Below are 26590 nucleotides of genomic sequence, written 5' to 3'. Positions count from 1 at the left end.
GCGGCTCCCGGGACGCTCTAGGCCGCGTCTCGGCGCTGCCCAGAGGGGGCGGCGTCCTCGCCCCGGGCTCGGAGGCGGCTGATACGCCGGTGGCGGCGAGCGTGGGTCCCGCCCCAGCCCTCGGCGGCCGCCGCTGCGCGCACCCTCGGGGGCTCCGGCCTGTCCGCGCCCGCGCCCCCGCCCCCGCCCGCGCCGGGGGTCTCGGCGCCCTCGCAGCCGCCCCGCGCCCGCCGGCCGGACGATGCCCAAGAAGCTGCTGCTGCTGCCGCCGCTCTGCGCGTCCTCGACCCTCCGCGCCCCGCGAGCCCGCCCCGCCGCCCGCCCGGCCATGAACGCCGCCCGCACCGGCTACCGAGTCTTCTCGGCCAACTCCACGGCCGCCTGCACCGAGCTGGCCAAGCGCATCACCGAGTAAGCGGGCGTCCCGGCGCCCTGCCCTGCGCGCCGCCCTCCGCGGGGCTCCGGGCCGACCCGGCGGCGGGGACGCGCCCCGCCCGCCCTCCGGCTTCTCGCCGCGACTCCGCGGCCCGGGCGCGGTGCCTGGGGGCCGGCGTCGCCACTCCCGGGTCTCCGGGTCTCCGGGGGGCGGGGGGGGGTGGCTCCCGACCCGGCCGGGTGGCGGCGGGGGGACCGCGGCCCCCGGGGGGCGGCTGCACGGCCTTGCAGGTGGAAGGCGCAGGATGCTCCCAGGAAGCGGAGGCGGAGGGGAGGGCAGTGGGAAGGAGGCAACTCCAGGGGAGGCCGAATTTGTCGGAGTTGGTGCCGGGAATAATAAAGTCTTTTTTTTTTTTTTTTTTTTTTAATATTCATGAGAGACACAGAGAGAGAAGCACAGATACAGGCAGAGGGAGAAGCAGGCTCCGTGCAGGGAGCCCGATGCGGGACTCGATGCCAGGTCTCCAGGCTCACACCCTGGGCTGAACCTGAGCCATCCGGGTTGCCCGCGAATAATAAAAGCCTAACCGCATTTCCTAAAGTCGACTTTAGATTCCATCATTTTGGAGGAAAAATCTCTGCCTTTCGTGTGTTTAAAAAAAAAAAAAAATCCCCAGGAAGCCGGTGATCTCAAGTGGCTTCTGAGGTTCCTTCTCCAGCCCTGCCACCTACTAGCCCTGTGGCAGCACTGGGCAAGAGATTTGATTTTTTTCTGAATTTCCTGGGTAAGATAAGGACGGTGCTATCTACTGGGCAGGAACATTGTGAGCATGATACCAAATAATATAGATAAAAGCACGGAGCGGAGCGGAGGCTCCCCGCTGGCCTCTTCTCTGGCTGGCTCTTCTGCAGAGTCCCAGGGCTCTAATGTAAAGGGACGGCCTCAGGAGCCCTTTCCAAATAAACTCGTGACAAACGTTAAGATCTAAAACGAAGAGCTTGTATTTTTAATATTTGAAGTTATTTTTGTATCTTAAAACAACCTACGTTAGAGTTCCCCTGGATTTTTCAGAGTCTGTAAATGTTTGCAAGAACGTGGAAGGGTCATTTAAGAGTCCCCTTTTCTCAGTAATACTATGTTCTCTTCAGCTGGAGTATTTCAGCGAGATTAGAAGAGCAAATCCTTTTGCAATCCACTACCTTGTTTCTGTTTCTAACTCCCAATGAATATCTGGCTTTTTGAGGCCAAACTAAAATGCTAACTTTAAACATAAAGCTCATGTTTGTTTATTTTGGGTCAGATATGCCACAGTGACCTTGCTGAGGGAGGAGGGCACCTTTAAAACGTCAGTGGTTTTGCTTTTTTAAATATTAGCTTCTTCCCTGCCTTGTTCCAGAAATGTTTTAAATTACTATAAATAATATTTGTAAGTGCTTCCTTTATCTGTTTCAGATCTTGACTTTCTGAGTAAGATTTTATTTGGAAAAAGGCCTTTGCCACTAGGCAAAGTTTGAAGGTCCCTGAGGTTATGATATTTTATTTCCAGGATTTCTTTTGGATCTAAACTTCCAAGCAGGGATTTTCAAACTTTTTGGGTTATGCATTTTAATCCATAAAAAAGTTAGGTGGGTTACATTCCCAGGATGTGTATAAGTTACACGTGTGTTAAAATTAACCCCCAGTATATCCTTCATCCAGTTTCAATTTAGTAACTTTTTGTTAATCTTATTTCATTTATTTTACCCATCTCACCTTTTTTTTTTTGGCTGGAGTTTGTTTTTTCTTTAAGGAAGTAGACCTGACATGGGACTTGAACTCATGACCAGGAGATCAAAAGTCACATGCTCTACTGGCTGAGCCAGCCAGGTGCCCCAAAGAGTATTTTTTTTTAATTATGGTAAAATATACATAACATAAAATGTGCCATTTAACAGTTTTTAAGTGTACCATTCAGTAGCTTTAAGTACACCTAGAGTGTTCTGTAACTATCACCAGGATCCATTTCTAGAAATTTTTCATCATCCCGAACAGAAACTCCATATCCAGTTGACTCCCTTATCCCTTCCCTCCCAGTCCGTGGTAATTTCTATTCTACTTTCTGTGTCTGAATTTGCCTATTCTAAGTACCTCTTATAATAGAATCACGCAATGTTTGTCTTTTTGTGTCTGACTTATTTTACTTAGAATAATTTTTTCAGGGTTCATCTGTATTATAGCATGTATCAGAATTTCATTCCTTTTTTTTTCCCCCATTCCTTTTTAAGGCTGAATAGTATTCCATTGTAGGCCTGACTGGAATAATTTCATTCAGTTATTTATTTACACATACTGTGCACACTATTTGTTAATTTTATCAAGAGAAACTATTTCATACCTCAATATTCACGTTTCATAGCTGGGGAACACCAGGTCAGTGGCAAACTTCCATTACCCAAAGAAATTCTTGATGTTCCAAAATCACTTTGCACTCCGAAAGATAGCAGCCTTCTTCATCTCAAAATCTATCATGGAATCGTAATTTCTGTAGAAATCAGTGTGTGCTCCTTTCTTGGTTCAGCCACAGCAAACCTGAGGGAAAGCTGCAAGCACTGGGTTACAAGAATGCTCAACAGTCAGAAATCACAGGCGCTTGGCCAGAAGGCCGTGTATCTGAGGTGTCGTCCAATCCCTGGAAGCCACCGAAGTCCTCAATACGAACCTCAAACCCCACGTCCTCCCTCACGGCTCCACTGTGTACCTGGCTGAGTATTTCTAAACAGGTTCTATCCCTACATCATAGCATTTCACTCATCAAAGTGGTAATGCCAACTGCTAACTAAAAACACCTGCAGCAGGTGCCTGGCTGGCTCATTTGGTGAAGCATGCAACTCTTTATCTCTTGGTCATGAGTTCAAGCCCCATGTTGGGTGTAGAGCTTGCTTAAAAATAAAATCTAAAAAAGAAAACCACAACCTGTGACACCATGAATTCCTTAATATCATATGGTATCAAGTCCTTGTTCGTATTTTCTCTGTCTCAGAAATGGTTTTTTAAACTTGGTTTGTTCTAATCAGGATCCAAATAAGATTCACACTGCATTTGATCGATGGCACTGAAGTCAGTATGATTTTGACAACTGAGGCCTTTGCCTCTGGCTTGTGGTTTTGGAGCTAGTGCTCATAACCAGACATTTGTCAGGGAGTGATTTTGCAAGATGGTTATTATTCAGAAAACAATGAATTTAGGCAGGAAACTTGGGCTGTGGCCCCTGGGGAAAGCAGCTTGTCACAAAGTGGCAGGCACTTGAAGCCGCTTGTGGCGTGGTAGCAGATGTGTAGCTCTTCACACGTTAAACTGTTTTTTGGGAGAGAATTCTAGTCTAGTTATTTTAGCCTTTTTGTTAAACATACGTGTATGAACTGGAGGGTTTTTTAATGAAAAAGACCATTCTTAATTGCCTTTTCCCCCCCACAGGCGTCTTGGTGCTGAATTGGGGAAATCTGTGGTCTATCAAGAGACCAATGGAGGTGAGTTAAAATGATTTCTTAAACATTCTTTGTTCTCTATGGTTAATCAGTGGACTTGTTTTTATTTATTTATTTGTTTTTCAAGATTTTATTTATTCATGAGAGACACAAAGAGAGAGAGGCAGAGACAAAGGCTGAGAAAGAAGCAGGCCCCATGCAGGGAGCCCGACTAGGGACTTGATCTAGGGTCCCCAGGATCATGCCCTGGGCCGAAGGTGGCGCTAAACTGCTGGGCCACCCGGGCTGCCATGAAAAAAGGCAAATATTTAAAAAAAAAAAAAAAAAAAGGCAAATATTACGTGTAACACAAACATTTTTCTCTTTAACACCAGGTATGAGCCATCCCTCTCTAGTCCCCTCCAAGTCTTGATTTCTTTCTCTGTTATCTTTTTTAATCTCCTTCCCTTTTCCCCAAGATAATGCAAACGTCCTGTCATTATACAGTGGAAAAAAGGAGAGATGTAGAGGATATGTTTTTCCTTCTATATCGGGCTACATTTGATAAGTACCTTTTACATTTATCTGTACCTTATACATTTATCTTACCATTAGGTAATCAACTGGCATCAAGAGCAGTCTGGTACCAGGTAGTAATGATTTACTGAAAACCATCTTTGAGTTCTCTCATCTGTAAATTTTTCTCTCAAGTCTCTTGTAGACTCTCATCCCGGGATGATAAGCCATTTTGCTGCCCTCTGCGTTCCTGTGGAAAATTGTAACGTTAAAAGATAATGCTTGAAAGCACTTTGTTGATGGCTAGTGTCCTAGGAATGCTGCATCATCAGTCTCCCTGGCCGCATACTTCAGATTATAATACCCTGCAAAGACAAGTTAATATAAAATAATTTGGAGCTATTTTCGTAAAATTGAAAGCCTAGGTTTATGATTCTGTGCTTCGTTTCTTCTTTCTAAGGTATATCTATGGTAGAAGTAGCTTGAGGAGATAAATTACTAAAACCTAAGTGATGTTCAAAGATCTAAAAAAGCAAGGTAGGGGCGCCTGGGTGGCGCAGTCGGTTAAGCGTCTGCCTTTGGCTCAGATCATAATCACAGGGTCCCGGGATCGAACCCCGTGTTGGACTTCCTGCTCAGTGGAAAGTCTGGTTCTCCCTCTCCCTCTGCTGCTCCCTCTGCTTGTGCTCTCACTCTCTCTATAAATAAAATCTTTCAAAAAATAAATAAATAAAAAAAATCTTTTTTAAAAAATTAAAAAGCAAAGTATTTGAAAAGAGGTAATGTAATGGATTGTTTAGTGGAAAGCACATAAGGTCCAGGATGTTATAAGTTCCATGTTTCTTATAATTAGCCCGCAGATAGCCTTCAGCCAGCTTCCACACTTAGTAACTTGTTTTTTTTAAAGTTTTATTTACTTAATCTCTACACCCCACATGGGACTCAAACTCACAACCCCCAGATCAAGAGTCGCATGCTCCTCTGATTAAGCCAGCCAGGTGCCCCCACACTTAGTTTTTACTTGGTGACTTTAGAAATTTTATGAGATATTGGTATTTAAAAACCTAGAAGTGGGGGCACCTGGGTGGCTCAAACCATCAAGTGTGGACTCTTGATTTCAGCTCAGGTGTGGTAAGATTCAGCCCCATGTCATGCTCAGTGGGGAGGGGAGTTCTGCTTGAGATTCTCCTCCCTCTGCCCTGCCCCCTGCACATGCACTCGCTCATGCTCTCTCTCTCTAAAATAAATCTTTAGGAACACTCGGGTGGCTCAGCGGTTGAGCGTCTGCCTTCCGCCCAGGGCATGATCCTGGAGTCCCGGGATCAAGTCCCACGTCAGGCTCCCTGCATGAAGCCTGCTTCTCTCTCTGCTTCTGTCTCTGCTTCTGTCTTTGTCTCTCATGAATAAATAAATTTTTTTTAAGTAAAAGTCTTTAAAAGAACCCTCCCACCACCACCAAAAAAAAAAAAAGCCTGAAGGTGAATGCAGATAAGTGAGCTAGTTTACTTAGCAATAACAATTTTAATGTATGGTGATGGCGTTTGGGAACCTCCTGAAAATATGCACTAGAAGAGAAGGCAGGTTGTTTTTTTTTTTTTTTTTTTAAGAATTTATTTATTCATTTTATCAGGGTGCCTGGGTGGCTCAGTCATTTAAGCATCTGACTTTTGGTTTGGGCTCAGGTCATGGTTTCAGAGTCTTGAGATTGAGCCCACCTTGGGCTCCACGATCAGCTGGAGGGGTCTACTTGGGATTCTCTTTCTCCCCCCCCCCCCAACCCCTGCTCATGTGCAGGTGCACACACTCTCTCTCAAATCTTTAAGACATCTTAAAAAAAAAAATGAAGACCTTGTTCTCCATCTTCCCATCACTATTCTAAGCCTCCTCTCCCTCGCTCCCTCTCTCTGCGGCTTGTTGCAGTAGCTTGCTGACAGGCCTTCCTACCTCCATTTCAGTCTCCCTAGGCCACCAGGATGTTTCCAAAATGCAAATGTTTTATTATTTCCACTGAAATCCTGCTCTCCAGAGTCCGCTCTCCCTAGCGATCACACAGGACCTTTTGGGATCTGAGCTCTGTCCACTCACTGCTCATCCTAGATCCTCTGGCCCGGCCTACCGTTGGTGCGTGGGGGACTCCTTGCTGCCACTGTCGCCCTCCTGTTCTCTTCACGAACAGCTAGAGATCACACCCCCTCCCATTCTCGACTCCTCCAGTGGCTCTCCTGTCCTGAGAATGAAGTCCAGACTCCTGCATGGTCTGGCCCCCGCTGGCTACCTGACCTCCCTCCCTCCCTCATTCACTGTACTCTCCAGGGGGCTGACTGGCCATCTGCCCTCACATCTCTGGGTGTTCCATGCTCCCTTCCTCGGTATACATCCTAGCTTGCAGTGAGGCCGTTATTCTCTGAGCCCCATTATTCTGTCTCCTGGTCTTTTTCTTTTCTTTTTTTAAAGATTGTATTTATTTATTCATGAAAGACAGAGGCAGAGATACAGGCAAAGGGAGAAGCAGGCTCCACGCAGGGAGCCTAATGTGGGATTCCATCCCAGGACCCCAGGATCATGCCCTGAGCCGAAGGCAGACACACTCAGCCACTGAGCCACCCAGGTGTCCTATCTGTTGGTCTTTTTCCTTTCCTTTCCTTTCCTTTCCTTTCCCTTTCCCTTTCCCTTTCCCTTTCCTTTCCTCTTTTTTTTCTCTTTTTCTTTCTTCCTTTCAAGATTCATTTATTTGAGAAAGGGAGTACACCATGAGAGAGTATGCAGGAGTGGAGTGAGTGGCACAGGGAGAGAGTCCTCAAGTGGACTCCCCATGACATCACCACCTGAGCTGAAACCAAGAGTCAGCACTCAACTGACTGAACCACCCAGGCACCTCTCTTTTTCTTTACTTCTTTCTTTCGTTCTTTCTTTCTCTTCTTTCTCTTTTCTTTTCTTTCCTTTCTTTTTCTCTTCACACCCATCGTTGGGTTTGAACTTTTGATCCTGGGGTAGCTGGGTGGCTCAGTGGTTGGGTGTTTACCTTTGGCTCAGGGTGTGATCCTGGGGTCCTGGGATGGAGGGCCTCTCTCTCTGCCTGTGTCTCTGCCTCTCTCTCTATGTCTCTCATGAATGAATAAATAAGAAAAAAAGAAAGAGAGAGAAAGAAGAAAGAAAGAAAAGAAAGAAAGAAGAAAGAAATTTGAACTCTTGACCCTGAGGTCAAGAGTCACCTGTTCTCCCGACTGAGCCAGACAGGTGCCCTGTCTCCTGGTCTTTTCTGGCACATTGGCCTGAAAAGTCTGCCAGCCTTTGTGTCTCCTGTGTCTCCTGGATTGGTCTTCATACACTTGGTCTAGGTTCTCCCAAGGACAGGGCCTGGCACCAAGGAGGCCTCAGCATTTGTTGAAAGGAGGATGTTAACCTTTGACCTCTTTATTTGCTGTAAAAGACTTTTCCCCAAGCATCTTGTCTTATTTTGGTGATAAATTTTCCTTTTTGAACCCTGAGATTTTCTGTGGACCTGTTTGTGTTACTTTTGCCTTTTGGTGTATTTTTGCCTTATTTTCCCTTTAGCTTCACATTTTTTGTATACATACTTGTCATCCTGAGATCTATTCAGAATTTATTTTGGTGCACTAGATGAAGTGTTGGTTTAGATTCATCTCTACTTCTAGATGCTGCCTAATTATTGTATCATGAAGTGCTTTTCTTAAACTACAGAACTCTTATTTTTCAGAAACAAGAGTTGAAATAAAAGAATCTGTTCGTGGCCAAGATATTTTCATCATACAGACAATACCCAGGTAAGAGGGAGCACAACTTTATGTACCCCCTTTCCTCTAAAAATCATAGTGATAGAATTCATGGTGTTATCATATTAACAACAATTGAGTTTCCTTTCACTATAAATGTATACGCGTTTTAAACTAAATGCTTCCCAAAACCCAGTTGTAGGCTTTTGACATTCCTACCCTGTTTGTCACACTGTACTTACTATTTGATCCTCCTCTCCAGGCTTTAAACCGCTTGGTATTCCCTGAACCTGGTCCATGTCTGCTCAGCTTTGCTAAAAAGCTTTTTGTTATTAAACGCAGTGCATAACTGCTGCTGATTTATACTCATCAAGACCATCTTGACACTGTTGTTTTCTTTCTTTCCTTCTTTCTTTCTTTCTTTCTTTCTTTCTTTCTTTCTTTCTTTCTTTTTCTTTCTTTCTTTCTTTCTTGACCATCTTGACACTATTTTTTTCTTTGTATTTTTTTCTTTCGTTTGTTCTTTCCACAGTGGCCCATTTCTAGCTGTCTGTATTGTAGATAGCATCTGCCACCCTTCCTTCCCTTAGGGGAAATCCTAGCCTACCTGAGGGTGACCTTCCATGTGGGATTATCTCCTCTCATCCCTTCTCAGAGAATGGGGTAGTAAGGCTATGTGTGTCTTTGAAAAATGCAGATCGTCGTGTCTTGGTTAATTTAGATTCCTGAGACTGTGTTAGTAATGAGATTGGCACTAAATGCCAGCAGTGTGCAACCATTTATGTGTATCATCTTTCATCCTTAAACCAAATCTGGCACGGAAGCTATTTTTAGCCTCAGTGACAGTGTGACTTGTAAAAAGAAATATATATTTGTGGGAGCCTGGCTGGCTCAGTTGGTAGAGCATGTGGCTCTTGATCTCAAAGTTGTGAGTTCGAGCCCCACCTTGGGCGTGGAGCCTACTTAAAATTAAAAAAAAAAAAATTAGAAAAATATATTTTGTCTTCCTCCCTTTCCTGGTGCTGAGATCCTAAAACCCTTGGAATTTCCTAAGGGCTAAAAGCAATAAAGGTGTCTTTTATTTAACAAGCATCCTGTCAACAGCACCAGAGGTGTTTTTTTGGAAGCCCCTAGATAACCTTGAAATGGGGTTCTTTGCCTGAGGGACCAATCAGCAGCTGAGAGGGTTGGAACTCAGCCCCTCCCTCCCCTGTGGGAAGGTGAATCAGTCATCAATAGCCTCTAGAAGGTGCTTGAGGCAATAACCCTTCACATATGTCATATTTATCTGTTTAGGCAAATACCTCGGAAGATTTAGGCAAATACCTCGGAAGATTCCAGGAAACGGAATTGCTGGGTATAAGGATCCATGCCCTTGTAGTGTTGGCAATAGAGTACAGTGATGATGGCTACTTCTGATGGCCCTCTTGTCCTCCAGCAGTTTTAATTTTGTGCTGGTTACCTCCTGGTCATGGCACTCTTTTTATCTCGTGCTTTTGTTTGATCTGGATCTTGGAAAAAGGGGGAGACCTGAAGGTCTTGCCTGGGAGTAAAATGCATGTAGTGAGGGGCTTGGACACCCCACGAGGCTACCCTCTGGTGTGCTTCTTCCCTGGCCTTTGTCCTTGGCGAAGGGTAAGGCTGCGTCATCCTCACTTCTGTTTGCTGGTGGGCCTAACCTTCCGAAACCACTTGCAGCCTATTTCTTTTGGCTACTCCAGTTATGTAAATTTTTGATTACTGAGGGTGGATTTAATTATTTGGAAATGGCAAAAAGCCATTCTGAATGAAGTGATTATGTTGCATGATTGAAATGTGTGATATTCAGGGAGCTTCCAAATATACTGAGCAAAGGAAGGAAGTAAAATGGATATGAAGCTTACCAAGTGTTTCTTGAAGGACAATTTCCGTGATTATGTTAGAAGCTCTTGTGTGTTGATGGGACTAAGAAGGGTCATTAAAGCACATTTACAACTTATTTGCTGCAAATGATTAATTCTTGAGGTGATGAGTGGGGGAAATCCTACCCCATCAACTCATGGTCTGACTTCCTTTTTTTTTTTTTTTTTTTTTTAAACTTTTATTTATTTATGATAGTCACAGAGAGAGAGAGAGAGGCAGAGACGCAGGCGGAGGAAGAAGCAGGCTCCATGCACCGGGAGCCTGATGTGGGATTCGATCCTGGGTCTCCAGGATCGCGCCCCGGGCCAAAGGCAGGCGCCAAACAGCTGCGCCACCCAGGGATCCCCATGGTTCTGACTTCCATCTATGGTGTTGGCCTGTCTTTGCAGTCCTGCTCAGTTCAATTGATGGGTATAGACCATGTCTGTTTCCTTACATTTGTCTTTGTCTATCAAAAACAACAGAGCAGGGCAGCCCTGGTGGCGCAGCGGTTTAGCACCGCCTGCAGCCCAGAGTGTGATCCTGGAGACCCAGGATCGAGTCCCACATCAGGCACCTTGCATGGAGCCTGCTTCTCCCTCTGCCTGTGTCTCTCATGAATAAATAAATAAAAATCTTAAAAAAAAAAAAATGACAGAGCAGTAAGGGTCAAATTTAATATAGAATGTGATTATCTTAGGGGAAAGAAAAATGAGTCCGGGGCGCCTGGGTGGCACAGTGATTGAGCATCTGCCTTTGGCTCAGGTCATGATCTTGGGGTCCTGGGATCGAGTCCCGAATCGGGCTCCTTGCAGGGAGCCTACTTCTCCCTCTGCCAGTGTCTCTGCCTCTCTCTCTGTGTCTCTCATAAATAAATAAATCTTTAAAAAATGAGTCGGTAAACAATTAAGATTGTCCTACTTAGATACAAAGACTACAAGAACTAGCCAGGATGTACTTGGAACAGTCTTAGGGAACAGATAAACAAAGCAGAGGCTGCCAGCCAACTTCTCTTCACCCTGCTAGCCCACAGATTAACTGCCTGGTGTCCAGTTTGCCTAGTCTGGCAGTGAATGGGGAAAGCCAATGTGACAAAGGCTCTTTTGTTGCCTTCCTGACCAAAAGGGTGGGGCGTGGAAGGCTTTCCTTAGCCTTGAGCTGGAGGATGTTGAATCCCTAGGCATAGGTCATTAGGAAGAGGAAAAGGTAGAAAATGAACCCTCATGGCAGAAATAAGTAATTAATGTAAGAAGAGTTACGCTGAAATCAAGGCCCTTCTGAAATGGTTCATCTTGTTATATTAACATCTTACTCTCTGAGCCCACCTTGTGGTGTGTTGTCGAAACCTCATTGTAGACCGTGGTTGTGTATTATAAATGCTATCACAAAGCTAGATAAAAGCCCACCACCTGGACAGATACTCTTCCAGAATCTATTAAATTAACTTCATTCTGAGTATATTGTTGGCATTGAGATCTGGTAAGAAACCGTGGCCAGCGGAGCTTTTACAGTGCCACACACTAGCACACCAGTGGAACGTTAAGGAAGCTCTGATTGTACTTCTAACATTGTCAAACAGTCTATATGCAGAAGAGGACTTTGCTATGGTGTATATGATGCCTGGTGTTCAGTCTAAATACGGACTCCTGAAGTATTTACACACACACTGTCCTCCAAGGGCTATGCAGCCTTCCAGCTTAACATTCAGAACCTACAAGGCATCAATTTAGGTGATCGGATGGGGGAAAGGAAGCTCTCCCCTCTGCAGAATCAAGTATAGAAGTCTTTGGGAGGCAGCACACTGAGTTAGATGTGTTCTTTCTTGGGACAAATGATTACCACAAAGGTGATCCAATGTGGGCCTCTGGCATTTTCTTGAAATGTGGTCGGCTTTGCCATTTTATCTCCAGCACCTAACACAGTGCCTGATTCACTTTGCTCAATAAGTATTTGTTGAATATATGAATGAACTAAAAATGACCAAGTGTAATGAATTCCCAAGTACCTTGAAAGTGTTTGATGAGTATTTTCTCCTGATTTTACCAAGAGATTGTGTGTCCTCTAACTTTTTGATGCCAGACTTGGGACATTATTGATTTGGGAGTGTGAGGAGGAAAGGTGCTCCAATTTACTTCAGAGGAAGGAAACATCTGGAAAACAATGTAACCTATCAGCAGTCTGAAAGGTATCAAGTCGAGTCCTGAGTCAGTTATATCTACCCGCTGCAAGAAATGCTTTTATGACAGAACCCTGAACTTACAAAAAAAAAAAAACCCGAATTACAAAGGTGAGGCTCGTGTTCTGTAAGTTGAATGTGGATGTGGAAAACACATTCTTGTCAGAGGGCAGGAATGTCTTTGCAGTGTCTCACGCCCAGGTGCGCTAAGGATGGGCGCCCTTGGAGAGAGGCAGAGAGACTGGGAAAATGGCCTCTCTGTCCTTCAGGCTAAGAAGCAATCTCGTGAGGAGTATTTCATTTACCTACCTAAGCATTATAAAGTCGTCTGCTATGTTGATGGCAAGCTCTCCATTTTGCTATAAATGAGGGCAGCATCACTGCTATGTAGCAGACAGTTTAAGGACACCTGAGAGCCTCCTCACATGGATAGAAACCAAGACATGGGAAATGATCCTCTTTTTTGGGAAGGCAGGGGAGATACATTCCTTACCCAAAAGGGTGGGTGTCTGAGGACTCTTGGATAATCCAAGAGGGGTAGGAAGAGGCTGGAGAGGGAGGGTTGAGCATTAGAAGAGCATCCTGAAGGATTTCAAGGTTCTCACCTCATTTTTTTTTCTCTTTTTTGAGGATATAGTCATGAGTGTGGGAGCCCCATTCTCTGAAACCCAGGGAGGACCCTGTTAGGGCCACTTTTGGCTCTAGTCTCAGACCTTCCCAGGTGACATGGGGTAGAGTGATGCAAGGCACTCAGCTTGAAGCCTCACTGATGACCTTCCCTCTGCCCTAAGGCTCTCACCTTTTTTTTTTTTTTTGAAGATTATTTATTTATTTATTTGGGAGGGGCGAGGGATAGAGAAGAGCATGTGAGAACACAAGTGGGGAGGAGGGGCAGAGGGAGAGGGAGAAGCAGGCTCTCCACTGAACAGGGAACCCATTGCAGGACTTGATCCCAGGACCCTGAGATCATGACCCGAGCCAAAGGCAGACGCTTAACAGACTGAGCCACCCAGGTGACCTGGTTCTCACCTTTTTTAAGGGCAGAGCCCACATTAGGCTCAATCAGCCTTGGCAAAAGGTAGCAATCCACATTCATTAAAACTGGAAGTAGCCTTCGAATGTCTTTCAGATTCCTCTTTTTGTCTCTCTGGGTAATCTTTGTTGGGCATCTGTGTATCTTGAGGAAAAAAGGATGAGGCAATTTTTGAAAACTTAGTTCCAAGACCTCCCCATCCTCTACCCTACCCTCTACCCCGTGAAGAACGGAGAACACATCCTTTCTGGAGATAGCAGCTAACTAGCAGGGGCAGTGGGTTTCCCTTGGCAGTCACAGGAAGCAGGGGGCCGGTGCGCTGGCCTGAGTCTGCCGTCCCTGGACGGTGCCAGCGGCTGCTGGTTCCCCCTGGCCAGCAGTTGATGTCTCCTCCGATGCCACTCCAGCGACCGTGTCATTGACAGAAGATCCAGGCAGAGGTGAGCGTGGATAACTGCTGTGGATTTACCTAAGCGCAGCTAAAAAGAAGAGCTCAGAAGCTTTCCTCTGGATTTGTGAGGTGCCATCATAAGCCAGTGTGGTGACAAAAGGCCCATGACGCCCATCTTGGCAGCCCATTTCTTGGGCTGACTTTTCCATCTTTTTTAGGGGTTGATGAATGAAACTAACCCCCCAAATACAAATGTCGACTGTTTCAGAGATGTGAACACCGCTGTGATGGAGCTGCTGATCATGGCTTACGCGCTGAAGACTGCCTGTGCCAGGAACATTATCGGAGTCATCCCGTACTTCCCCTACAGCAAGCAAAGCAAGATGCGGAAGAGGGGTTCCATTGTGTGCAAGCTCCTGGCGTCCATGCTGGCGAAAGCAGGTGAGTGTGGACGCAGGCCCCGGGGAGCCCGCCCTGTCACTTAGGACTCTTTCTGCTTGACATTAGTCCCTACCTCAGCTAATTTGGGGCCTCTCTCTTAAGTGTTGTTCACTAATTACTTCCTTCCTGTTTCCTTTTGATAGTTCTGGTTAGGGGTGTGTGAGCTTAGGTATGAACTCTCATGTGTTCCTCTCCTCTTTGTCTTAACTTGACAGTGACGTTGTCTCTCCTCTAATCCTGGACTTTCTCATCATTCTGCCCCATCTCATCTTCTCATGAAAACTTTAGCTGTGATCCTGGCGTCCTAATGGGATCTTTCGAGCTTCAGGTGTAGATTTACGTATTTGCCTTGGTTAGCTAGCTGCTGTTTTTGTACGTAGTCTTAAACTGGGTTTTTCTTCCGCGGCTTCTCCAGTTTATGTAGTACTCCTTTCTTCCCCTCCTGACTGTCTTTCTGAATAGCAGCTCATTTTCATTGCTTTTATTCTGTTTTTGTAGCGGCAACATACTTTCTGGCCCGTGAATCAAATGTAATAACACCTGATGGTAATTGGGATTTTATTTGCCTGGCGTGTTTACTTAAAAACTCTAATATACATTCAAGTCCTGAGAAACATTTGGATTCCATCCTCTCTCAAGATGTGTAGCTGTTTGGGGAGGAACGGGTAATTACTGGTTCTTTGCTCTAGAGGGTTTGCAGTAACCTTTGATTATCTGTAGTGTTTTTATATATGTACCTTTTTTGTTCACGACTGCTTATAAGAGTATGTCTGTCATCTTTTTTCTATAAGAATACTTCTTGACTCATTCTTTTATGACATTGAGAAATTGTTCCAAACTCTCCACTATCTTACCTTTGTGGTATATGGATTTTATCTCCTAATACATGTATTATTTAGCTTTCATATTCTTAATTCCTTCTGCTCTAGCCACAGGCCTTTAACACTTCTTAGAGTCTTTAGTCAAGGCCTATTTTTTACACCCATTACTTCTTCCATGTTTTCTAACTTTACATATTCATATTTTTGCTTGTGCCTGATTTTTCTTAATTTTCAGGACCAAGCTAGTTAGGATAGTATAGGAGAGGACCTTCCTCTCTGCTCTAGCTCTCTCTCCATGTGGAAGGTCATAGGCTCTTTGACATGAGGCTTGACAACATTCTGAGCTCACTAAGTGTTGTTGAGGCTCCAGATGAAGTCTATGACTAATGTGCTTGTCCACAACACAGTCCCTGCTTTCAGGCTTCGGTTAGGAAACAGGAGTGGGCGTCTAGTTTATGTCCACTGTGGCCATTAACTTGTAGGGGTGAACGTTGTAATTTTTTGTTTTAAAATTTCAGGTTTAACTCACATTATCACTATGGATCTTCATCAAAAGGAAATACAAGGCTTTTTCAGCTTTCCCGTGGACAACCTTAGAGCCTCACCTTTCCTGCTTCAGTATATCCAGGAAGAAGTGAGGAGCCACCAGCAAACACCCCATTGTCCTCAAAAGAGACCCTATGTAGTTTTTCTCTGGTATCAGATTTCAATATTGAAAGGCACATCAGATGGTCTTTCCCTTAAGTCTCAGTGCCTGAGGCAGCCAGATAGGGTCAGCATGTAGGCATGGACGATCATATTTTTTAAAGCCATTAAAAATGGATTTCCTTCTAAGTATCTTTAGCAATTTGCTTATGTTTTCTTAAATGAAGGTGTTAAGAAGTAATTATTTTTTAATCTTCTTGATGTAGCAGTACTTTTGCAATGATGTTAATTGATAAGTGTTAAATTTTAAACGTGTAAGTGAAACTCTAGAGTATTTGATTGCTAGTATGGATCATTGTTACGTGAGGGAAAAGTGTCACACCAGCACCCAGGTGTTACTTTGTGATAACTTTTCAGTATTTTCTTATTTTTCCTTCAAATCTAGATTCCAAATTACAGAAATGCAGTCATAGTAGCTAAGTCTCCTGATGCTGCCAAAAGGTAAATATGTTGGACATTCATAAAAATTCCTTTTGGGTGCTTCTGAAGTCAAAATGAGCTGTTTGGGAACTCAGAGCGTGTAATCATGTTGGCCTGGAAAAGCTCATTGGCTCCAGCTTTCCCCCACGGTATTGTCCTGTTCCCACCAGGGCTTTATCGCTAGTCTCCAAACAATACAAGGCGGTCCCTGAATTACCCGGTTTTCCTTCCTGTAGGAGAAAAGGAAGTTCTTCCTTCAGATTCTCAGGAAAAGGAAAACAGAGGGCCATGAGCATTTTTCAGGCAATGGTTTTTAAGAGACCTTTTTTGAACAAGGTTCCATCTTCTGAAGATGAGTGTTACAATATTGGACAAAGCAGAGAAACAGAATCATGTACAATCAGATGCTGGTCCACATCTCAACTCCTGTGCCTCTTGAGGCTGGTCTAGGCCCCATCTCCTGAATTGCCTAAATCATTCCTTTGTGTGTCTGTAAAAGTTCAGATGATGTTTTCATTTGATGATTAATAAAGTGATGAGATAGTGACACTTGGGTTTTCTTTCCATGAATTTCCGTTTCTTGTTTTCTCGTAGGGCCCAGTCATATGCTGAGAGACTGCGTCTGGGGTTAGCTGTGATCCACGGAGAAGCTCAGTGTACAGAGCTGGACATGGATGATGGTCGCCATTCTCCCCCGATGGTCAAAAATGCTACTGTCCACCCGGGTCTGGAGTTGCCCTGTAAGATTAGCTCTATGTTCTTATTTCACATGTAAATCGAAGAAAGTTTTAATAATATGAATGGCTAGAAGTTAATACGTATATGGATGAATGGTATCTTGGTCTTTTGCTTTTTAAAGATTTTTATATTTAAGTAATCTCTACACCCAGCATGAGGCTTGAACTTATAGCCCCGAGATCAGAAGTCACATACATGGGACGCCTGGGTGGCTCAGTGGTTTAGCACCTGCCTTCGGCCCAGGGCGTGATCCTGAGGTCCTGGGATTGAGTCCCACATTGGGCCCCCTGCATGTGCCAATTGATGGCAATTTGATAGGATAAAAAAGTTAGAATGTTTACACCTCTGACAGGAGCCCGTCTGAAGTAACCTGTTGGAGGTATAACCATTCTGATATTTCCCCACCTTATTAATCTCTGTATGTTTATGGAGCATGGCAAATAGATACAAATTTTAGAGATTCCTCTAAAAAGCATACTGTTATCTTCTGGTATAGAATGCCAGTTATTACCACTCAAAATCCATGGAAAGAAATAGCCTCCACACTGCTGGATTAATAACAAGTTAGTCAGGTATCAGGTCAAAGGGTTGTATTATTAAAATAAGTGCTAAAAGTTACTGGGATCCCAGAGCCTGGTATATAGTCAGTGGTTACTATCACCCACCCTCCCAAAATATAAAAGTTTAAGATTCACACCATCACACATACAACGTTTTAGCTAAAGCTAAAATTATTTCACACTCTGAATGCTAAGTGCTACCCAGATTAGTTCAGTTGTCCTTATGGAGTCTGTGAATGTAACACCATCTCCTTTAACAAAAGGGGAAACCAATGCAATCCCATTCAATTACCTAAAAATACCAAGATGGGACGCCTGGCTGGCTCAGTTGGAAAGGCATGTAACTTTTTTTTTTTTTTTTAAAGATTGTCTCTCTCTCTCATGAGCAAATAAATAGAGAGAGGCAGAGACACAGGCAGAGGGAGAAGTAGGCTCCCTGTGGGGAGCCCGATGTGGGACTCGATCCCAGATCCCGGGATCATGCCCTGAGCTGAAGGCAGACACTCAACCTCTGAGCCACCCAAACATCCCAACTTCAGTGGTTTTTATACAAGAGAAACAAGTAATAAAGTCTTAGTTTAAATTTTTGGTATTGCAGCATTTTTTTTTGCAGCATTTTATTTTATTTGAGGATTTCATAATTAAAGTTCTTGAATAGGCAATATATCCCCATATTTCAAAATTTAAAAAGTATAAAATTCTTTACAGTAAAAAACTTACCCCCAGCTACTCTGATCTGCAGTATAGTTGGTTTCTTATATCCATTTAGAGGCTGTATGCATATGCAAGCAGATAACATACTTCTTTCTCGCATTTTCACACGGCGGTAGTATATTAGACACATTGTTCTCCCCCTCGCTTTTCTCATTCAAGACCTTCCCTGTCAGTCTGGACATACCTCTTGGTCTTTTAGTTTCATAAGTGTTCTCTACTTTATGGATATACCACAATTTATTCAGTCAGTTGTCTGTTGATGAACATGTAGTTTTTCCAGGCTTTGGCTGTGAAGAAATGCCAATTAATAATAAACACTTTTTGAGCCCTGATTATGTGTCAAGAGTTCATCTAAGCTCTTCAGTAGATCTTCGGGTGATCTTTCGTTTTCGCATGATTTTCTTAGAGCTACTTGTGTCATCTCTCATGCCAGCGAGGCAGCTGAGATGCAGCCAGGAGCTGGGGAAGCCAGGTTTTGGAATGACAGGAGCTTCAGGAGCCATACTTTAGCTTTTTATTTTGAACAAACTGCAATCTTAGAAAAAAGCTGAAAGAATACAGAATTTCTCTCTACTCTTTGCTCGGAGTCCCCAGATTTAGCACTTAGATATATATATCCTTTTCTTCTGAACCATTTGAGGGTGAGTTGTAGACATAATGTCTGTATTCCTAAATGCTTCAGTAAATATTTCATAAAAACAGATATTCTTTTACATAACCACAGTGTAATTATTAGACTCCGGAAATGGACATTGTTACAGTACTGTTACCTAATCTGCAGACCTTATTCCTATTTTACTATTTGGCTTACTGTGTCCTTCAGAGCAAAGGAAAAATCATTTCTTTCTGACCTAGAACCCAATAAAGATCACACATCAGACTCAGTTGACCTTTCTCTTTAGTCTCATTTAATCAGGAACAGCACCTCTGTCCTTGGTCTCTTATGAACTTGACACTTTTGAAGAGTATAGCCCAGTTGTTCTATAGAATATCCTTTTATTGGGGAGTATTCCTTCATATTAGGTCAAATCAGTTATTACTATGATTCTCTTTCTTCCCTGTTGAAATTCAGTTCTATCAGAATGGATTCATAGAACCTTAGTTTATCCAAGGTATTCTAATCCATTGCTACTATTTATTGTAATAAATTGTCAAATTTATTACCAAATTGTCTTAGACTTGACCAAAGAGAGCCTTTGAGCCCCTCCTGTGTTCTTTTGACATGTCCCTGTCATTTTTGATACTTACTTTCTGATATAGCTAGATGTTCCATATTTCTTTTAAAGATTTTATTTATTTATTTGAGAGGGGGGTGTGTGAGAGGGGAGAATGGCAGAGGGAGAAGCAGACTCCCCTCCGAGCAGGGAACCTGATGTGGAGCCTGATGCGGAGCTTGATCCCAGGATCCCAAGGTCATGACCTGAGCTGAAAGCAGACGCTTCACCTGCTGAGCCACCCAGGTGCCCTAGATGTTCCATATTTATCCTGTACTTACTTCACCCTGGAATCAGTCATTCCAACAAGCAGCCCCAGTGCTTTTAGTGGAAAGTGGTATTTACAAACCAAGATTTGGGCTATGGGGTGTACACTCAGCACTAGATGATACTACCTGTGACTAACCTTCACTTACGTTCTTTCATAAGTGACAGAATGTACTTAAAAAGATGAGAAATAAAATTACTGGGTCAAAAGTTATTTTGCTAAATTCTTGTAATATTTTATTTATATGATGCTATAAAGCAGTATGTTCCTTCATAGACCTTTGGTGTGTTTACATTACAATTTTTACAGCGGCCATAGGATCATTTTCTGATCCCTTCTAACAGATTTAGCCAAGAGAATGCTTTTAAAAAGTGCTAGTTTTGTATAATTATACTTTCCAAATTAAATATGCTTTATATTATCAGTTATACTTCAGTATATTTTAATAGTTTAGTTAATAGTAACGAAGATGAGGGGAACCTGGGTGGCTCAGTCAGTTCAGTGTCTGCCTTCAGCTCAGGTCATGATCTCAGGGTCCTGGGATCAAGCCCTGAGTTAGGCTCCCTGTTCTGCGGCGAGCCTGCTTTTCCTTCTCCTTCTGTTCTTCCTCCTGCTTGCGTGTGCGTGCACGCACTCTCTCTGTCAAATATAAATAAATAAAATATTTCAAAAAGTTGTAATGAAGATGAAGATACTGGACTGCTAGAACAAGACCAAAAGTATTGGGATGCCTGGGTGGCTCAGTGGTCTGCCTTTGGCTCAGGGCATGATCTTGGGGTCCTGGAATTAGGTCCCACATTGGGCTCCCTGCATGGAGCCTGCTTCTCCCTCTGCCTATGTCTCTGCCGCACGCTCTTTCTCTCTCTCTCTCTCTCTCTCTCTCTCTCAATCTCTGTCTCTCATTAATAAATAAATCTTTTTTAAAAAGTGAAGTTGTATAAATTTTTCTGTTTTATGAGATAGAATTGATTACATAGGATGTAATAGATGGCAAGGACATCTAATGAACTTGGAAGGATTGCCTGTTGGTGCCTCTCTCAGCACTGCTCTGTGTTTGCCGTGTGGTGAAAATGAAAGAGTTTGGATCACAAAAAGGAGAGAAAGTCACCTCTTTTGGCTTGACTTTTCTGGCTTGGTAATTTTACAAATTAAGATGTGATTTTCATCACTAAAGCAAAAACAGACATTAGCTCCCTCGAACATCTCTTAAATGTTAGTTTTGACTTGTTTGCACCTGGATAGAGTTGTAGGCTTGAAGATAATTTCAGTTCCAGTCCTACCGGAGACCTTATTTTATTTCTTCTTTTTTTAATGCCAGTCTGTTGATAAAGTTTGGCCTTCCATTGAACTAAAAATAGACCAAAATCAAAACGGATAAGGAATAATTCCTCCTGGCCCTTTCTTGCCCTATATTCCAAGAGAGGAAGATTTGGTTAACTGACTCTGGGGAGAGAGTAAGAGAAAGTGTAAAATTTAAGGATGGTTACGAATGCAGTATTATTTTACATGGGAAATGGTAACTTTAAAAGCAAAAGATATGGGGATGCCTGGGTGGCTCAGCAGTTGAGCACCTCCCTTCGGCTCAGGTCTTGATCCTGGAGTCTCGGGATCGAGTCCCGCATGGGGCTCCCTGCAGGGAGCCTGCTTCTCCCTCTGCCTGTGTCTCTGCCCCTCTCTCTGCGTGTCTCTCATGAATAAATAAATAAAATCTTTAAAATAAATAAATAAAAGCAAAAGATAATTTCCTGCTTTCTCCTAGATTTGAGGTCATTTGATAACTTGACATTTTCACTACAGTAAGTTGGTACAGTTTGTGATTTCTGGCCATAAACAATGGTGCAGAATTCATTTATTCTTAAACATAGGGTAGTTTTAGCACCCTTTATCCTTAATCTCCAGTACATACATTACTTCTGATAATTTTGAATTTTCAGTGTTTTTTTTTTTGTTTTTTTTGTTTTTTTTTTTTGGTGGGGGGGTAAGCTTAGAAAATTTGGGACTTTTGTTTTTAGCCTGTGATGTACTGTTCGTTTCCCTTGACCCTATTAATAAAGTCTGTCTCTGTTTCTTAGTAGTCACTAAAAAAATTTTTTTTTAAGATTTTATTTATTTATTTAAGGGATACACAGAGAGAGGTAGAGACTTAGGCAGAAGGAGAAGCAGACTCTGTGGGGAATCTGATGCGGGACTTGATCATAGGACCCCGGGATCACGACCTGAGCCAAAAGCAGACACACAGCCATCAAGCCACTCAGGTGCCCCAGTAGCCACCAAATTGTACGTTCAGTTTTATCCAGATCCTAAAATTAGTAATGAACAGGGAATGAACATACCGGAAAAGATGCTTGCTTTTTAAAAACCTTTTAAGCCTCCATCCTAGCCATGCCTGTGTTTTTCATTCCACACTGATAAGCTTTTTGGGAGAAACAAAGTTACAGAGTAGTAAGGAGGAGTACTGTGACATGTTTTCCACATCAAACTAGAGCTGAATTTTTATTGGTCTTTGAGGGATACTGGCTTGCAATCTTTTTTCTCTTTTTACAGAGGAAAATGGCCAAGAAAAGGGGCCACATCTCTTTGAGAAGTGGGTAGGTCAGCACAACCGTTTACTACATGGTTTAATATAAAGACAGTTTAGGGAAGCTTTCCTAATGCTGATGGTTTATCTTCTCCGTCTTTACCTAAATACTACCAAACGATACTTATATGCAGAGCCTTTTGACTGCCCTAATTAAAAAAAAAAAAATGCCCTTGTTTCTGGGATGGGAAATCAGGAAATGTTGATTCAAATCTGCCAATAAAATAGTACTGGATTTCAGCTCGGCTGATTTGCTGGTATGTAGAAAGATCTGCCTGTTCTTTGAGATTTATGGTACCTGTGGATAAGAATCTGCTAAAGTGGTTTGTTTGCTGATAGCTGCTAACCTAGAGAATTACCCTGAGTTTTATTCTTATGTCCCTCTCCCACTACTGGTTTAATATTTCAGAATAATAAAAAGCTTTAAAAGTAGGATACTTAGTCTATTCTAATGAAATATTCTCTCTCTCTCTCTCTCTCTCTCTGTTTGCTAACCTTCTTTTGAGGGTGAATTCTTACTTCCCTTCTCTATTTTGGAGTTAGGTTTGTACACAGATGGGCCTTTTCTAGGTATAAATTGTGTAGTGAGATAGGAAGCCTGTACTTTAAGGACCAATCAAATTAGGAAGAAATGGATGCGCCTGGATGGCTCAGTTGGTTAAGTGTCTGCTTTCGCTCAGGTCACGATTCCAGGGTCCTGGGATCGATCCCCACTTTAGGCTCCCTGCTCAGGGGGCGGTGGGTAGGAGTCTGCTTCCCGCACTCACGCCCTTTCACTCTCTCTCAAATAAATAAATAAAATCCTTAAAAAAAATCAAGAAGAGGGGATCCCTGGATGGCTCAGCGGTTTGGCGCCTGCCTTCGGCCCACGGCGTGATCCTGGAGTCCCAGGATCCAGTCCCACATCAGGCTCCCTGCATGGAGCTTGCTTCTCCCTCTGCCTTTGTCTCTGCTTCTCTCTCTCTCTGTGTCTCTCATGAATAAATAAAATCTTTAAAAAAAAATCAAGATCCCACATCGGGCTCCCGGTGCATGGAGCCTGCTTCTCTCTCTGCCTCTCTCTCTCTCTCTCTCTCTGTGACTATCATAAATAAAAAAAAAAAAAAAAAAAAGAAAAAAAAATCAAGAAGAAATGATGGAGTCATAGTCAGTTACTGTCTTCAAGTCCCTAATTTCCAGGAAATTGATGATGTCAATCATGTAGTTATCTGGTAATAAGGTTACATTGTCCAAATAAAGTTACTTTGGAAGAAAATGAAGTAAAGCTTGCTTTGTGCCTGGCAGCCTTTACCTGTTTGATTTTCTACAGAGTGGCATTTATTTTACATTATCAGTCTCCGTGTAAGTAGAATTATTTCTTTTGCATGGCATTGCATTGCTGCTTCTGTGTGTGTAAGATCTTCCTCAGCCTGCCACTCTGGACTTGTGCTGTCCGAAGACCAGTAGCTGCTAGTTACGTGTGGCTCTTAGCTCTTTACAGGGCTGGCTGGCTAGAAGTGCTGTCTTTGTGAAATGCACACTAAATATCGAAGACTTAGTGTGAAAGGGAAGGTCCAATATCTCTAATAAATTTGCATATCAGTTATATACTAAAACATCTTGGATATACCAGACAAAATCTATTAATTTCACTTTTTTCTTTTTTTTTTTTTTAAAGATTTTATTTTTTTAATATCTCTACACCCAACAGGGGGCTCGAACCCATGACTGAGATGAAAAGTTGTGTGCTCCACTGACTGAGCTAGCCAGGCACCCCCTTTTTACTTTTTTAATGTGGCTTCTAGAAAATGTAAAATGACATTTGGCTCACCTGTTTCTATTAGACAGCACTGCTCTACACAGTCTGTTTCTGAGAGACCCCAGGTTCATTTAGGAGAGTTTTCTTTGTTTAATAATTTTTTTTTTTCACCACTTCCAGGGAATGAGGTTGCAATTGTATCTATTTAGTGACACAGAACTAACTGGGATCTTGTGTTTTGTTTTGTTTTGCTAGTGATGATGGCCAAAGAGAAACCACCAATAACTGTAGTCGGAGATGTTGGAGGGCGCATCGCAATCATAGTGGTATGGTCATGTGTCCTTCATGTGCAGAGATGACACTGCGGGCTCCTAGTAGGTTGTACACTTTGGGATTATACTTCTGGTAAAGATGATAAGAGTTAAATGGATCCATCTATCCTTTCTCACCCAAACTCCTTTAGGACAAGGAGAAATTATTGTATAGTTGAACAGGGATTATTATAACCTACAGGTATAAAAAGAACGTAGGAACTCCCATAAGAAAATTCAACCCCATAAATAGCCTTCATCTTAAGGGGTCTAGGTTCCATCAGACCAGCTGACTGCTCAACCTTCAGCTTTAGGGCCACGAGATGAACTAAAGATGAGTGGTTCCATTTTCACTAATGAGAACAAATGTCTCATTCTTCGTACTTAGGCATGATCTGTTTGCTCCCAGCTCTAAATGCCTTTGCCGGGCCTGATTACAATGACTGGCTTTATTTCTGTGTTCTTCTCATCTCACTTTGTCTTGAAAAAAAGATGGGACCCCAGCTATGTAGAAATAATCGGAGATTTGGAACAGGGAAATGAGTCTTGGCAGGCCCAAACTCCAGCCTTACCTACTACACGTGACTGTAGGCTTTGCTGCTCTTTGTACTGACAGCCTCGCAAAGCACAGTCCACACGGTTCTGTTGCTGCCACCAGAGGTTCAGTCCGGGAATCGGCAGGTGGCTCTGATCTCCAGCTGGAGATCTCTGAAAGGAAGTGCAGGGAAGAGCAGAGAGGTGTGTTGTTTATAGAGATATAGAGATGGCGGGTAGCTCCTTACTACTAACTCTAGTCTCTCCTCAGGATGACATTATTGATGATGTGGAAAGTTTTGTTGCTGCTGCGGAGATCCTGAAAGAAAGAGGTGCTTACAAGATTTACGTCATGGCTACTCATGGCATCCTGTCTGCAGAGGCCCCCCGCCTGATTGAGGAGTCCTCCATTGATGAGGTTGGTCTGCTCTTTTTTTTTTTTTTTTTTTTTAATTCTTTTTTTTATTTATTTATGATAGTCACAGAGAGAGAGAGAGGCAGAGACACAGGCAGAGGGAGAAGCAGGCTCCATGCACCGAGAGCCCGATGTGGGATTTGATCCCGGGTCTCCAGGATCGCGCCCTGGGCCAAAGGCAGGCGCCAAACCGCTGCGCCACCCAGGGATCCCGGTTGGTCTGCTCTTAACAGGCCTAGAATTTGCTGTTGTCTCTTCTGGGAATGGTGAAATGGCTCCACCCATGTTGCTTAACCCGCCTCTAGAGGACGGACCTCTGAAGTCATGCCCTTGGTGCCTAGCATTGTGTTGGGCCAGATGTATAGGTAGGAGTTAGATGTCTGTTTTCATAAAGGTTCACTTTATGTGCTCGGGTGTAGTTCGTATTTCAGTATGATTTGGTGCTGTGGTAGCCCTTCTCTCAAGACTTGGATTCTTCCTGGATTGGGTGCACATTGTGCGCCGTGCTGGGGCTCACCCTACATTTCTGCATAAGTACACTGGGACCTTCATAATCTTATGTGTTCAACCATGTAACCTTTGTCTTGTATAAAGTCAGATCAGTTTAGTTTGTAAAAACTGTACTCGGAATAAGGTTTTGTAGTTTGGAACTTGGATGGCAGGTCCACGTTGGGGACACATCAGTAACCGTGTTTATCTTCCGTTGCTGCAATGACCAGGTGGTGGTGACGAACACTGTCCCTCATGAGGTGCAGAAGCTGCAGTGTCCCAAGATAAAGACGGTGGATATCAGTCTGATTCTTTCTGAAGCAATTCGGAGAATCCACAATGGGGAGTCCATGGCATACCTTTTCCGAAACATCACTGTGGATGACTAAGCTGTCACGGTTGCCTTGACTGAAACTCCCGAGGAAAACATGTGGAGTGCAGTGCCATCAACTTCTGTACACGGTGTTTCTTCTCACGGGAGGACTGGAAATAGCCTGAAGTCAGATAGTCTCTCGCCAAGTTGGGTAGGTAGGAGGCCTTAAGATAGTCAAGGGGAAGACAGAGCTAATGGAAACATGGCCTTAAGTGTCTGCCATCGTCCTCCTGTGCCTCAAACAAAAGTTACAGACACTTTTCTGAAAAGAATCCCCAAATCTTGCTGATATTGAAAAGGAGTTAAAGGCAGAAAGTCTTAACTCTAATAATCGGTTATTTCCACCGTGGGAAATGTGTGTCAGTGTTGAACCTGGTTAGGGAAGCTGAGTGCCCTGGTACTGTTTCCATTCTAGTTGTCCTCTCCCCAGTCAACTTCACGTAAGTTTTTTTTTTTTTTGTAGAAAAACCCTATTTTTCCTTGAGAAGCTACTGTGCCTACAGCCAGTGAACAACGAAGCCTTTGTGGCATTACCCCAGCCAGGAGGTCAGATTAGAGAGTAGCGTCCTATCTCTGGATACCTGCGTTGCTCTTCGCTGGCAAATAAAAGAATTTGTTGTCTCACTGGTCTGTTCACTAACGTTGCAGAGCCTCCCGCTCTCCTGACTTCTATCCAGATGGTGCGGAAGACAGTGGGTACGAAATAGAGTGTTCCAGGTCC

General features: G+C 43.5%; 1 protein-coding gene across 1 annotated transcript; it reads left to right on the top strand.

The window, feature by feature from the left end:
• On the top strand, positions 1-26493 carry PRPSAP1 (phosphoribosyl pyrophosphate synthetase associated protein 1). Its single transcript, XM_041725838.1, has 10 exons — positions 1-411; positions 3830-3882; positions 8054-8120; positions 13819-13991; positions 15331-15446; positions 15903-15958; positions 16532-16677; positions 24003-24073; positions 24864-25010; positions 25727-26493. Exons 1-10 carry the CDS (start codon positions 242-244, stop codon positions 25883-25885), a joined length of 1158 nt encoding a protein of 385 aa, XP_041581772.1. The 5' UTR covers positions 1-241; the 3' UTR covers positions 25886-26493.
• The last annotated feature ends 97 nt before the right edge of the window (positions 26494-26590 follow it).

Source organism: Vulpes lagopus, chromosome 12 (assembly GCF_018345385.1).
Source record: "Vulpes lagopus strain Blue_001 chromosome 12, ASM1834538v1, whole genome shotgun sequence".
Lineage (NCBI taxonomy): Eukaryota > Metazoa > Chordata > Mammalia > Carnivora > Canidae > Vulpes > Vulpes lagopus.
Note: the sequence above shows the minus strand (reverse complement) of the source record. Positions and strands in the feature narration are given on the sequence as shown.